We start from the raw sequence: 12,845 nt of genomic DNA on the forward strand, positions 1-12,845 counted from the left end.
GACAGATGAGGATGTGAAATCGAATACAACTCCTACTCGATCACGTTGAGAAATAAGAGTCTCTAATCTCCCTCTGTGGCTTTAACTCTAAGACGTCCACCAGGCATCTCTCATGCCAGCTGTTCCATGTGAAAGCTGGGGACGCCTCCAGGTTGAGTGTTATTTTACTATTGCAAAGTTTTATCGCCGGGGATTATATGTTTATCTTAACTTTGTCAACTCTGGTGTTGAAGGGATTTTTGGCAAGTTGGGTCATTCCTATAAGCCACCAAGCACCTGTACTCTGTCAAGGCTGTTTAAACCAGAGCAGAAAAAGTCTGTATACAACAGCGTCCTCTTCCTTTTCACCTCTCAGCCCCGACTTTGAAAGGTGGTTCTGGATGGATTTAATTTGCATTTACGTTAGAGATATTAGTAGCTTATACCCTGGCCACGAGGCCGAGGGAGGACGTGAGAGAGAAGACAGGTCCCTTTGCGAACATGGCCGGAGAGCAGGCGGGTTGTGCTTCTCTGTACGTAAACCTCAGAGCCCTGTGGCAAGCAGCCAAGGCTTGTCTTAATGAAAATTTATAGTTGAGATTATAATAGGGCAAATCATGTTTAGCAAGTCAGCTGAATGACCCCAAAGGGTCTGGAACACACAACGGCAGTAACTAAATGCTTGTTGTGTAAGGATTTCTTCCCCTGCTGCTGAAGACTTAGCATTGCATTAAAAAAGAAGCATGGAAGGTTTAAGTGTGTTAGATCACTCAAAGGATAAGAAAGTTAAGCGTTTTTCTCAGGAAAGCATGACTTTCGAGTTACTCTGTCCTCATCAGTGACTGAGTAGAACAGTTTGAACGTAGTATGTTCACTTGTGTCGGCGGAACAAAACAAACGTTCCCACAGTTGAATCCCTAAGTTGTTTAGACCCGTGACAAAGAGCGACTGCTTTTAGAAGATTAAAATCTAAGGTTAAGTAAATACAAAGATCACAGGCTCCTCTTCCCCTAAAAAAAAAAAAAAGAAAAGAAAAGAAAAATCAAAGGTTGATTATTGTTTAAAATTTTCTAAACCGAAGATTGCAGTTGTGAAGCCCTGAAGGCTGTCCTTTACGGGGACAGCGGTGCCCTAAGCGGGCTTTCCGGCCGAGTTCTTTCTCCGCTCGTTGCCGTTACGGAGAACCCGGGGGCGCACGTCTGGTGTGGCCGGCGGTGGGCGGTGGGCGGTGGGCGCTGGCCGCATGGCCTCCGCGCCGGGCCGGCGCCCGTCTGCCTTTCTCGGAGCCGCAAGGGGCCGCTGACCCCCGCGCCCTCTCTCCCTCTGCCCTCTCCGTCCAGTCCCAGCAGCAGAGCCCATCGAATACGCTCAGTTCCCTTTCTACCTCAACGGCTTGCGGGACACCTCAGACTTCGTGGAAGCGATCGAAAAAGTCCGCACCATCTGCAACAACTACACGAGCCTGGGGCTCTCCAGCTACCCCAACGGCTACCCCTTCCTCTTCTGGGAGCAGTACATCGGCCTCCGCCACTGGCTCCTGCTGTCCATCAGCGTGGTGCTGGCCTGCACGTTCCTCGTGTGCGCCGTCTTCCTTCTGAACCCCTGGACGGCCGGGATCATTGTGAGTTTCTTCTGAGGGTCTTTGTGGAAGTCACATTCCTTTCAGCATAGCTCTTGCTGCAGCCGGGAAGTCTTGTTTGTGTCTGGGCCTCTGGAGGAGGGTCCAGATTGCATCATCCATACTGTATTTATTCTACTGGAGGTGGTGAGGTTCATGGCTAGGTGGCGCCTTTAATGGCCTTAATCTTGTGTCCCCTCTCCTACAGCTTTAAACTCTTTTTATGTAAAGATGCGTTTTTTAGTGCACTTTCCACAATAGCATTGAGCGTTTATTAAATATAGACACTCAAAAGCATAAATGGTTTTTGAATTCAGGTGTCATTTTGGGACTACAACCCAGACCCTAATACAGAGAAGGTTCTTCTAAATGGAGGGGTAATTAGAGAACTTAGGATGGTGGTACATGGATAAATGCTTTTAGAGACGGTTTTGTGTGGTATGTTTGTTTTAACTCTTGGGGAGAAGTGATAAATGAGTATTCCCAAACGATTTTTTGCATTTTTTTTTCCCTCCAAGTATAATACTCTCAGATTTGGAGTAAGTTTCATGCAGAGTCTAATAAAATCATGGCAGTGTTTAAATTCCATGAACTGTGGTATAGCCTTCAAAATGCCAAAATTATACAAACAGAGACCAGGTCTTATTTCTGCACCATAAGTCTGTACAGCAGGTATGTTTAAAGGTAAATGTTTAGTCTGCAGGAGTTTTCATGGTACTTAAGCAATTGATGTTATCCATCTTTCACTCGCTTATAAAAGAAAGCAAAGGGAACTTTTATTGTGCTTGATTCCCCCCCCCCACACACACAGCCTGTTCCCCCACCCCCGACAAGGAACCATTATTCTCTCCTCCTTCTTGCCCTCGTTTTATTTGCATTTTCTCCCCTCTGGCCCCCGGAACTCCAAAATCTATCTCACAGATTTTCTTCCCATCTCCCCACACATTTTCACAAGGCAGATGAAAGAAAGGCAAGTAAAAGCTTCTCCTTGGATTTAACCGTTTGCTTTGTCCACCCCTGCAACTCCACATTTCTTCCAAGTGAGAGGGCTGTAGCCTGACCCACATCAGCTGACCACACGTCCCCAGCCTGTGGGCTCTCCACACAAAAGCAAAGCTACTTTTACGCAAAAGGACTTTTGTTCACCCATCCTATCAGCTTCCTTTAGGCTGCAGGAGGAGCCAACCAAAAGCTCTAGTTTCAACTCAGTCCTAAGTTGAAGGATGGTCTCTGAGGTTCAAAATCAAAACAGGGAACACCTTGTTGTATATAAACTACAGTAAATGGGTGGCCAATAGTGGGTGCGTGTTTGTATAATTCTTTGTAGATTGCTCTGGTGGAATCGCTTTGAAAAATTTTTTCCGACACCTCACGTGTGTCTGTGCCCCGTCACCCACCCTGTGTGTCTTTTTAAAGGTGACAGTCTTGGCTTTGATGACAGTCGAGCTCTTTGGCATGATGGGCCTCATTGGGATCAAGCTGAGCGCCGTGCCTGTGGTCATCTTGATCGCTTCCGTCGGCATTGGAGTGGAATTCACCGTTCACGTCGCTCTGGTACGGGAGACGTTCTCAGCTAAAACCATGAGGAGGCAACGTAGCTCCTCTAGGTGTTTCAGTCTCCAAGTTGGGAACCTTTTCATGTTGTCCTGCAGCAAGGAACACCCCTGACACGCATCACAGTGACAAGGCTGAAGGTCGCAGGCACCCCCGGGAGTGGCTGCAGTCTGGCGCTCCTTTCCCTCCAGGGGGATCTAAGAAGAAGGGCCTCAAAGGCGAGGGAGAGCCGGGCTGTCCGCAGTGGGCAGTGTGGCCTGGGTGTGTTGGTGGCTTGGTGTATTGGCACCTGGGTGTGCTTACCTGGTGTTGGCAACTGTGTCACCCCAGGTCTTGAAGTGGCCAGCTGTTCCTCAGACAGATGGGGTGTGAATGTGTGCGTGTGCACGAACACACACAATCTCTAAGACCACAGGATTAAAGCGGGGATAAAATGAGACCACACTCACAGGCTTGGCGGGGATGGCGGCCTTGAGGTGAGGCGAGTTGGCAGCCGAGGAGACACCCTGGGGCTGGTGGGCAGAGGGGCCGGAGCTCAGCGCGGAGGACCTGGCGCTCCCACCTGAGCCCGGCCAGCTCCTTCCACCTCCCGGCCTCCAGACTCACGGCAGCAAGAGTGAGGTCACTAGCGTTGCTCTCAACAGGAATTGCCCCCCCCCCCAGCTCTTTCTGTGCCCGGTCCTGTCTTCAATCCCAGAGACGAGCCCATTGCGTACACTTACCAGAGAGTTATTCCGAAGCCTCAGAGCAGAGTGTAAATTCGGTTCCCTCCACACTTGTATTGTGGCCTGAGTCCTTGGGGTTATGCGGGCATTCAGTACATCCTGACTGACTGACTGAATACGGGTGTTCGGAATGCCCTAGCTGGGAAACCTAGCACTGGACTTGGGTCAGAGTTTTTCAGCCTGGCTTTTGCAGTCTCTAGCCTTGCCTGTACTGGGGCTCAACACCGGTAGACGTATGCATGTCTCCACATACGCTTCTGCCTTGTACCTTCAGTGTCCTTCCACCAGGGGTTTTCAGGGCCATGTTTATGCTCCATAGGTTGTCAACTTTTATATTTCAGAAGGAATGTTTTCTTACGGTTAACCTATTTCTCCACCCAGTGTATAATAAAAAGCTGATGTTACAGAAACAGTTCTCTAAATGTTGAGCCTGCCCAAGTTACTTTCCTACATTGAGCTGGGAAGAAGGTGGGAGGGTTTTTATGAAGAAGAACCCACCAGCCTACAGCTTAGAAAACACATAATTATAATATCATGTATTTTAAAAAGAAAAATTTGCATGTGAGTTAAAAAATCCACAGGTCACTTTACCCTGATGTGAGCGAAAACCATTCTTTTTGGTAGCCAGCATTACAAACCAGGGCAGTCCTAGAACAGGTTTTTGCAATGGGGCCGCTAATGACAGTCTTTAAACCGTAGTGGTACCCTGGGTCTCTGCGCTTGAGGTAGCATGAGCAACGTACCCATACTGCTATTGAATAAACAAGGGAGGAATGCCTCTACAACATGGTCGAGATTTAATTCTGAGAATTTAAGAAATCTCAAGAGCCAGCCTGGCTTTGTGCTCCTTGCCCAAGTCTCCATCAGGCCATCCACACGCAGGACACGGTGTTCTGACCCCACCCGGGACGTGAAGGTTGTCCAGGAATCGCTGGGTGCATGTTTGGGTGGCATAAGCTGGAACTAGAAGGTCGACCCAGCTTTGACCCTTATGGCCCCGTGGCCCAAATACAGCACAGAACGACATGGTTCCAGAACATCTTGGTGCATTCCTTTCAAGAGGAAAAGGCAGATATAATGACCCTAAAGTCTTCCAACTCTGACAGAGCATCGTGTACATAGACGCCACTTTAGAGAAAAATGTGAAAACTCACAGCGCACCTTCATATACTTCTGCATACTTTTATTTTGTTACCCGTTAATAACCTCCTGTCCTTCCCCAGGGCACATAACATCACCCACAAGGGCCCCGGGTCCTCTTCTCAGCTTATCCCATAGCAGCCTGAACTTTCAGGCAGAGCGAGCTTGTGCCGAGCTCAGCCCTCCCTGTTGGGTCCCACTGGGAGACCAGGCAGAGTGTAACTGTGACTGCCCCACATTCAGATGGTCCTGGGTCAGATGCTCAAGCCAATGGTCTAATATACTGAGACCTATTCCATAAAGTTCTCATTTGGTATCAGCAGTGTCCTTGACCTAGAAGAACTTTAGCGGATGCAGAAGAGGTGGGATGGGTCCACACACAGAACAGGTTGGATTGAATTTACAGTCCTGTATGTTTCTGGTGATGCTGTCACAGTGCTTAGATCTACTATAAACACGTTAGTTTAAACACAGAGACAGAAATTCTAACCTAAGCAGCATCACGAGGAAATAACGCATTTAGCACCCAGGTGTGTGTGGCACCAGCTAAGCTCATCTGGAAGAGAGATCTTGACCTTCCACAAAGTCAGGCAAAATGTTGTCGCTGTCACCACTGGAGGCCCCCCTGGTGAATGAGGTGAAATCATTAGCGTGAGGATGTAAACGCAAGGGTGAGTCACGGTGAAAAGAAGGGAGCGTTTTGCTCATTTCCATACAGTTTCGGCAGGGTTTTATAATTTAAGGTAAAGATGCCTACCTTCTTTATTTGTTGTGTGTTCAAGACTTACATCAGCCTCAAAATACCATTGTCCCGAACAGGTCAACTGAGCGTGAGCCTGGACTTGGCCGGCTGGACGGCCTCCATGAAACATCGCAGTAGCCAGACGGTCAGATCTGAGAGGTTCAGTGCAGGCAGGTGACAGCGGCTTACGGCGTTTAAGACGAAGCTGGCCGTTGACTGAGTCCAGGAATCTGACCCGTTCAAACTTTTCTCGCTGCACAGGCCTTCCTAACAGCCATTGGCGACAAGAACCACAGGGCGGTGCTGGCCCTCCAGCACATGTTTGCGCCCGTTCTGGACGGCGCCGTCTCCACGCTGCTGGGAGTGCTGATGCTCGCAGGGTCCGAGTTCGACTTCATTGTCAGGTAAGCAGGGGTGGGAGGGAAGACTTGTTCGCATTGATCACTATTATTTGCTAATTTGACCTCTGTTGCTTATTTCCTTCTGTCTCCGGGAGATTGTGGCACATCTTCATTGTGGTTCTACTTTATCTGCCTCCAGCTTTATCGAGGTGTAATCGACAAAGAAAAATTGTATACACGTAAGGGACGCAACATGATGTTTTGATACACGTATGCGTTGTGAAACCCTTGCTGCCGTCTGCGACTCTGCTTTCTTGTGAGTTTATTAACCCAGAGATAGGCTGAGAGGTGCGAAAACAAGCTCTCTTCTAGAGCTGTCTTGGTGAATATCTTTGGGAGAAAAGATGGAGTGTTTGGGGTCAGCAGCAAAGGCAACTCTACAGCTTGAACCTGAAGGACCACCTGACACCCCAGTTACTGGTGTCCCAGGTTAGAAATAGCAACAGGAGATGACCTGGTTCCCATTAATTGACTGAATCTGACCTTCACTTCTCCTTCCAAACTATAAAAAGGAACACTTACAGATACACTTACAGACATCTCAAATTGTCACCAAATTTTATTTCTTTTAAGAAGTGAACGTAATGTGCCCCGAATTCATATTCAAGTTCCCATTAAGATTTAAGAAGCATTTCATATAGGACTTCGGGGTGAAATCTTTCAAATCGAAGCCTAGTTTGGATACATCTTTTTCTGTTTGGATCTCATGGCAAGCAGCTTCTGGTTAAGGATCTAAATAAGGATGTGACTTTGTGAAGCATAAAAGGAGAGCATGTTTTCCTTCGGAGCAGAATTTGAGAACTGCAGGAGGGAGGACCATTTTCCTCTCTCATTCAGAAAGATGCTCCAGAGTGAGGACCCTGGTAAAGCAGAACCAAATGTGAGAAATGACTGGGTTGTTAGGGACACTTCGATAATCTGGAGACAAAATCCAAACAGGCGTTCCTGGTGGCGGGGGGTGGGGGGCTTGAAGAGGGCTGTAACTTGTAGGCAGAGTTTCTTCCTCACGAAGACAGACCAGCCTGTTGGTCGTGGTACACCCTCTGGGCGGGGCAGCGTCATGGAGGTTCAGCCTCCCTCGGGTGGGTGCCCAGCTTGGCTCACTGTCATTTGGGTGCAGAGTGAATGGAGAGGTGTAGACAGTGCCCCTCAGGTTCTGCTGTGCTCTCAGTAAATGCAGATCAGATGTCACTGGGGTGGGGAGCAGAGTGCATTTCTAGCCGGCTCCCTGGGGATGCCCAGGCTGCTGGACCTCTCAGCACAGACTGCTGATCGGCTAACAAGCCAGTTGGCACCCCTGTTTGCCAGTATCAGATGGACACATGCCCAGGCTAGATCACAGTTCTGGTCTGGGTCTGGTTTTTAGCTTTAATTTGACTTTGAGTTTCCCTTTATTTCCTTAGCCTACACGTTCTCAGGCATTAGCAGTTGTAACTTCTCTGTGGTGCAAAAGCCCAGTGTCAAACAGAGTTTCTTTTGTGTAATTTCTCATTCAACACACTATAACGAGCACCTCATAAGTGCCGTTTCACACAACAGCTAGTGACGTGGACCCCGTCCCCCTCCCAGAGCTTACGGTCTGTGGGGGGAAAGACAAGGTCACAGGCAATTCAAAACCATGGGAAACGCAGGGTGTGATGGGATCCCAGAGGATCTAACGCAGCCTCGTGGGGGACGCCAGGTGAGCCCCGGAGAGGAAACTAAGCCTGAATTAGAGCATCCAGCTGGGACCCGGCTGGAGGGCAGCTCTCATCTAACCCATGGCTCCTTGTTCTCCCCCAGAGATACCAGGGTTCTTGTTTCAAGCACTTAAAAGGGCTTCCCATTTTCTCGAACTGGATGGATTAACCTGATAAAGCCCTCACTGAGGTCGACTAAATGAGCAGACACTGTATACACTAAGCCGTCAGGAATCTAATTGGTCTGTTTATTCTACAGTTAGATGGATGGGATGCAAATGTCTTAATGCCTGCTGGTGATAAATGCCTCCGCCTGAAGTCCCGGCCGTTTACATTAGCGCAGGCCGTGGGCTGCTTGCTTCTCACTAATGCAGCTCCGGAGGTTCTGGTGTTTACAATAGCTGCGAGGTTTTTGTATTTTTATAGGGATTCTCTCTCCTTTCATCTAACGTCGAAACGTACATAGACATGGCAGGGTTGGGTGCCTGTTCCGTTTTATGATCAAGAGGACCATTAACAGAGAGAGATCTCGCCCTCCCTCTGCCCAGGACATCCCGAGCTCCCCGCGACCCCAGTCTCACTTCCAGCAAACTTGCCCTAGAAACCGTTAGTTACAGAAACGCACGCCTCTGCGCAGCCCGCTGCGTCCAGCTGCGTGGAGCTTCCGCCAGCGGCTCCCCCTGGCCGACAGGTTCACCTCGGTGTTCGTGAAGGATCCCAGACCTTAGCCCTGGACGGTGGGAAAGCAGGGCCGCTTGTGCGCTCTCCTCTCCTTCATGGTGCTGCGGCCTTTATGTTTGAATTGGCTGACGCAAAACAAGAGTATTCAGAGATGCTAAATTGTTCAACAAAAGATTGGCTGGCAGGGCAAACCGTCATGGTGGACCGCCCGCCCCCGAAAACGCCCCAGCAGCCGCAGAATGGGCAGTGTTTTCTTTTCGGAAAGCTGCTTCCAGTGTTCTAAAAAAGGTTGCAGTTGGAGCTATTTGGTTAAAAACTGGAACTCACAGAATTCCGGGCAGAAAGTTGTGGTTAATGAAAGCGCAGGGAAAGCCTTACCTGATACGCTGGAGAGTTAATTAGAGATTCTGCTCTGAGATGCAGAAGCATTTCACAGTGGATTAGCTGCCTGCAGAAGGGCTGCTTTTCCTCCTGGGCTAAATTGTTTAAATTCTACACCCTTCACTTCATTTGTTTGCTTCTGCTGGGTTTTCATGAACGGGGCCCCTCTGCATTGTATTTGTGCTTTCAGTCTGCTCAGCCATTCAATTGACATTCCATATTTTTGTGTTTGTGTAACACATTCATAAATAACATTACATGCCATGAGATTTCGGCAAATTAACAAACTAATTTTTTTTTTCTTCCCTTCATGAATGAACACTTTGGGTTGTGGAATGTAGTCCCTAAAGTCATGAGGGTACAAAAAAAAAAAGAAGAACCTACTAATCTTGTGCTGAATTTGGACTGCAGTTTCATAACAGCCTTTTCACCGGTGTGGGTTTCGTTAATTTCTGGCTCTGCCATTTGGGCGCGTGAAGGGTAGCTTGATTCACTTTGCCGTGGTAAACATTTCTGCTTCCCTTTTGTCTTCCAGGTATTTCTTTGCCGTCCTGGCAATCCTCACGGTCCTGGGTGTTCTCAACGGATTGGTTCTGCTGCCAGTCCTTTTGTCCTTCTTCGGACCCTATCCCGAGGTCAGTGACCGCGCCGGCGTGGTGTGCAGCCCACAGGCCGCCGGAGTGCCGACTTTCCTGGGGTCACTCTTAATCTGGCCGTTAGGTGTGCCCACATTTGCTGGTGGTGCACTTTTTCAGTAAACAGCTCAGTAACTATGGCTTTTTTCTCTTCAGTTTAATAGTTTGGGGGGTGCAGTGCTGGCTTGGTTTGGGGTTTTTTGTTTTTTTGAAACCTGGTGATTGGCAGCTGGAGTCTTTTAGGTCCTATCAATGAAGCATTTTCCACTCAAGATGAATTTCTGGGCTTGAACAAGAGGGGAAAGGGCACAGCCTGCCTTTCCAGTGTGCGAAAGCAGAGGGTAGTCCTTTTGCTCAGGCTGTCAGACTCGAGGGTCCTCAAAGAGGCAGGGATTGGGGGGGGCGGTGAATACAGGGTAGTGTGGATGGCCAGGGGTGCCAAGTGGGCACAGAGACCCCTGAGTAATATTGTGCTTTGAACTCGGAGTGTAGGCACCAGGTAGACCGACGATCACACTTGAATGTGGTGTCCCCTTGCATAGGTGTCTCCAGCCAACGGGCTGAACCGGCTGCCCACCCCTTCCCCTGAGCCGCCCCCCAGCGTGGTCCGGTTTGCTGTGCCCCCCAGTCACGCGAACAACGGGTCTGATTCCTCCGACTCGGAGTACAGTTCTCAGACGACAGTGTCGGGCATCAGCGAGGAGCTTCGGCACTACGAGAGCCAGCAGGGAGCCGGGGGCCCTGCCCACCAAGTGATCGTGGAAGCCACCGAAAACCCTGTCTTCGCCCGCTCCACCGTAAGTCACGTCACCCTAGGGGGCAGCCCCTGCCTGCTTTGAACAGCAAATCACAGGATGCAAAAAAAAAAAAAAAAAACCCACAGGTTAAGTGGAATGAAATTGCCCCTCTTGGACTCTTCTCAAGGTATAGAAATGTGAATTTCATCTGGTCGTATCTCATGGATGGAAATGGGCAGGGGCGGGTAGCAGTGTCTGCACAAAGCGCCAGCATGTAGCTTGTTCAAGCCAAGTAGCATCTGAGCTCAGGGCCAGAGATAAAGGTGCCTCCCCTCCCCTCCACCCCCCGCCAGCCTTTTTTTAAAGCTACACGTCGTTTGAGGATGATACTTATTTAAAAGGGCAGTGCTGTTGGTACTGCCAGCAGAAGTGATTTTCTTCCTCCCTCCCACTTCTGTTACCTTCAGTTGCCCTCGGTACAAAAGTATTTCCATTGTTACCGTCTAAAACTTCACCAGAAGCTTCTGTGGCTCCAGGCTCATGCTCTGGGTGGCCGGAAGGAGCAGAGAAGCTGAGAGCCAGCCTTTGGTAATTCAGGAAAATTCATGAGCGGCCTGGGAGCCTCTTCTCAGAGGCCATGAGAGCCCCAGCTGCGTCCCCCCCACCCGCCGCCACCATGCTCCCCAGGGTGGCCTCGGCCCCCCAGGCCTGGAGCACAGCACACAAAGCCCGAGGAAGGTTCTAAGCCCTGTGCTGCTCCGACGGAGGGCCTCCTGCTGTCCCTCCAGGAAATGGGTATTCCAGTCCCAGGCCAGAGCAGCCCTTCCGTGAATGGGAGGGAGGCCAACCAAATAACCCAAATTTTCCTCCTCTTACCCCCCGTGACGACGCCTGCTGAGCTGCAGTGTGAATCTGGTTTTGTTCAGCGGGAGCCTAAAAATAGGTACAAGCTGAACGACTTTGAAGTTGGTCACGGTCCTTTTGATTGATGTGGCCACTGTGTTGCTCCATGCTTTGTACAGAGACCCAGAAACCAGATTCCTAACAACGGGACGGAGCAGCGCTGCCCCGTGGAACTCTCTGGGACAATGCAGATGCTCTCTGCGCGCTCCAGCGCAGTAGCCGCTGCCCGCATGTGGCTGTTGGGCGCTTGGAACGTGGCTAGTGCGACTGAGGGGCTGAGTTTTAAATTTTAGTTAATTTAAATGTAAATGGCCACATGTCCCTAATGGCTGCCACATTCAGCGGTGTAGGTATAGACAGTCAGTCCTGGCAACGACCCGCATTTGGGTGAGCCAGGGCTGGACACTTAGCAATTTTAGAAGAGGAGCTTGGGATCTGACTCTGCTGAGCAGGGAGGGGTGGCGGACTCTGCGTGTGGAAACTTAGACCACAGCCCTGCATTTATGGGCAGCAGCCATTGCGTCCGGCCAGCTGTGTTGGGAGAAAACCTAGACACGGGGTCCAAATAGGGCGCTCGTCTGCCACGTCGTGGAGGTTCTAAGAGAACGGGTTTTTCTTTTGTGGGTGGAGGGCCCCCGCTGGCTCCCCAGGGCCACTCCCAGCCATTTGTGGGGTTGACTGAGCTCTTGGTTCAGAAGAGCTGCCTGTGGGTGGCCAGGCTGGAGCCGGAGCCAGGAAGGGAGGGCCGGAGCAGCAGGGGGTGATGCGGCGCCGGGGGCTGGCGCCTGGCCTGTGTTGACCCGCCCTTGCCCTCTGCAGGTGGTCCATCCTGAACCGAGACATCACCCACCCTCAAACCCTCGACAGCAGCCCCACCTGGACTCAGGGTCCCTGCCACCTGGACGGCCAGGCCAGCAGCCCCGAAGAGAACCCCCCAGAGAGGGCCTGAGGCCGCCCCCTTACAGACCGCGCAGAGACGCTTTTGAAATTTCTACTGAAGGGCATTCTGGCCCTAGCAATAGGGACCGCACGGGCCCCCGGGGAGCCCGCTCTCACAACCCTCGGCACCCAGCGTTCACTGCCACGGGCGGCTCCGTGCCCAGCTACTGCCAGCCCATCACCACCGTGACGGCCTCGGCCTCCGTGACTGTTGCTGTGCACCCCCCGCCCGCCCCCGGGCCCGGGCCCAGCCAGAACCCGCGAGGGGGGCCCTGCCCGGGCTACGAGGACTACCCCGAGACTGACCACGGGCTCTTTGAGGACCCCCATGTGCCTTTTAACGTACGGTGCGAGAGGAGGGATTCCAAGGTGGAGGTCATAGAGCTGCAGGACGTGGAATGTGAGGAGAGGCCCCGGGGCCACAGCTCCAACTGAGGTGTGTGCGGTGGGCGGGCAGCTGGGGGCCGCGTCCCCCTGGACCCCCTGGGCGTCGGTTGATGTGTCCCGAGCTAAACCCCTGTGACCTCTTCCCCAAAGGGCAGGGCCGCCTGTCTGAGCTCTGTCATCCCTGGAGAACCCGCTGAGTGCCCGTCTGGGTCCCACCCCTCGCTGTTAACCTGGTGGGGGTTAGTGCATCTTAAGAAAGACGCTGACAGCTGCTCCTTTCACCTATTTTTTGGTCCTTTAAAGCCATACGGTTGTGTGTGATGAACGCACAGTTCAGCAAATGG

The 12,845-nt window shown here is 51.1% G+C and overlaps 1 protein-coding gene across 4 annotated transcripts in view; it reads left to right on the forward strand.

Annotated features, from left to right (window-relative positions):
• PTCH1 (patched 1) overlaps positions 1-12,845 on the forward strand; it is a 69,042-nt gene that overhangs the window by 53,153 nt on the left and 3,044 nt on the right. For all 4 annotated transcript variants that reach the window (XM_072959166.1, XM_072959164.1, XM_072959165.1 and 1 more), the window contains 6 exons: positions 1,320-1,600; positions 3,014-3,151; positions 6,020-6,162; positions 9,436-9,535; positions 10,078-10,332; positions 11,995-12,550. In XM_072959166.1, coding sequence (XP_072815267.1) covers positions 1,320-1,600; positions 3,014-3,151; positions 6,020-6,162; positions 9,436-9,535; positions 10,078-10,332; positions 11,995-12,549 — 1,472 coding nt within the window. In that variant the 3' untranslated portion in view covers position 12,550. The remainder of the gene's footprint in view (positions 1-1,319; positions 1,601-3,013; positions 3,152-6,019; positions 6,163-9,435; positions 9,536-10,077; positions 10,333-11,994; positions 12,551-12,845) is intronic.

The sequence above is a fragment of the Vicugna pacos genome, chromosome 4 (assembly GCF_048564905.1).
Source record: "Vicugna pacos chromosome 4, VicPac4, whole genome shotgun sequence".
Taxonomy (NCBI): domain Eukaryota; kingdom Metazoa; phylum Chordata; class Mammalia; order Artiodactyla; family Camelidae; genus Vicugna; species Vicugna pacos.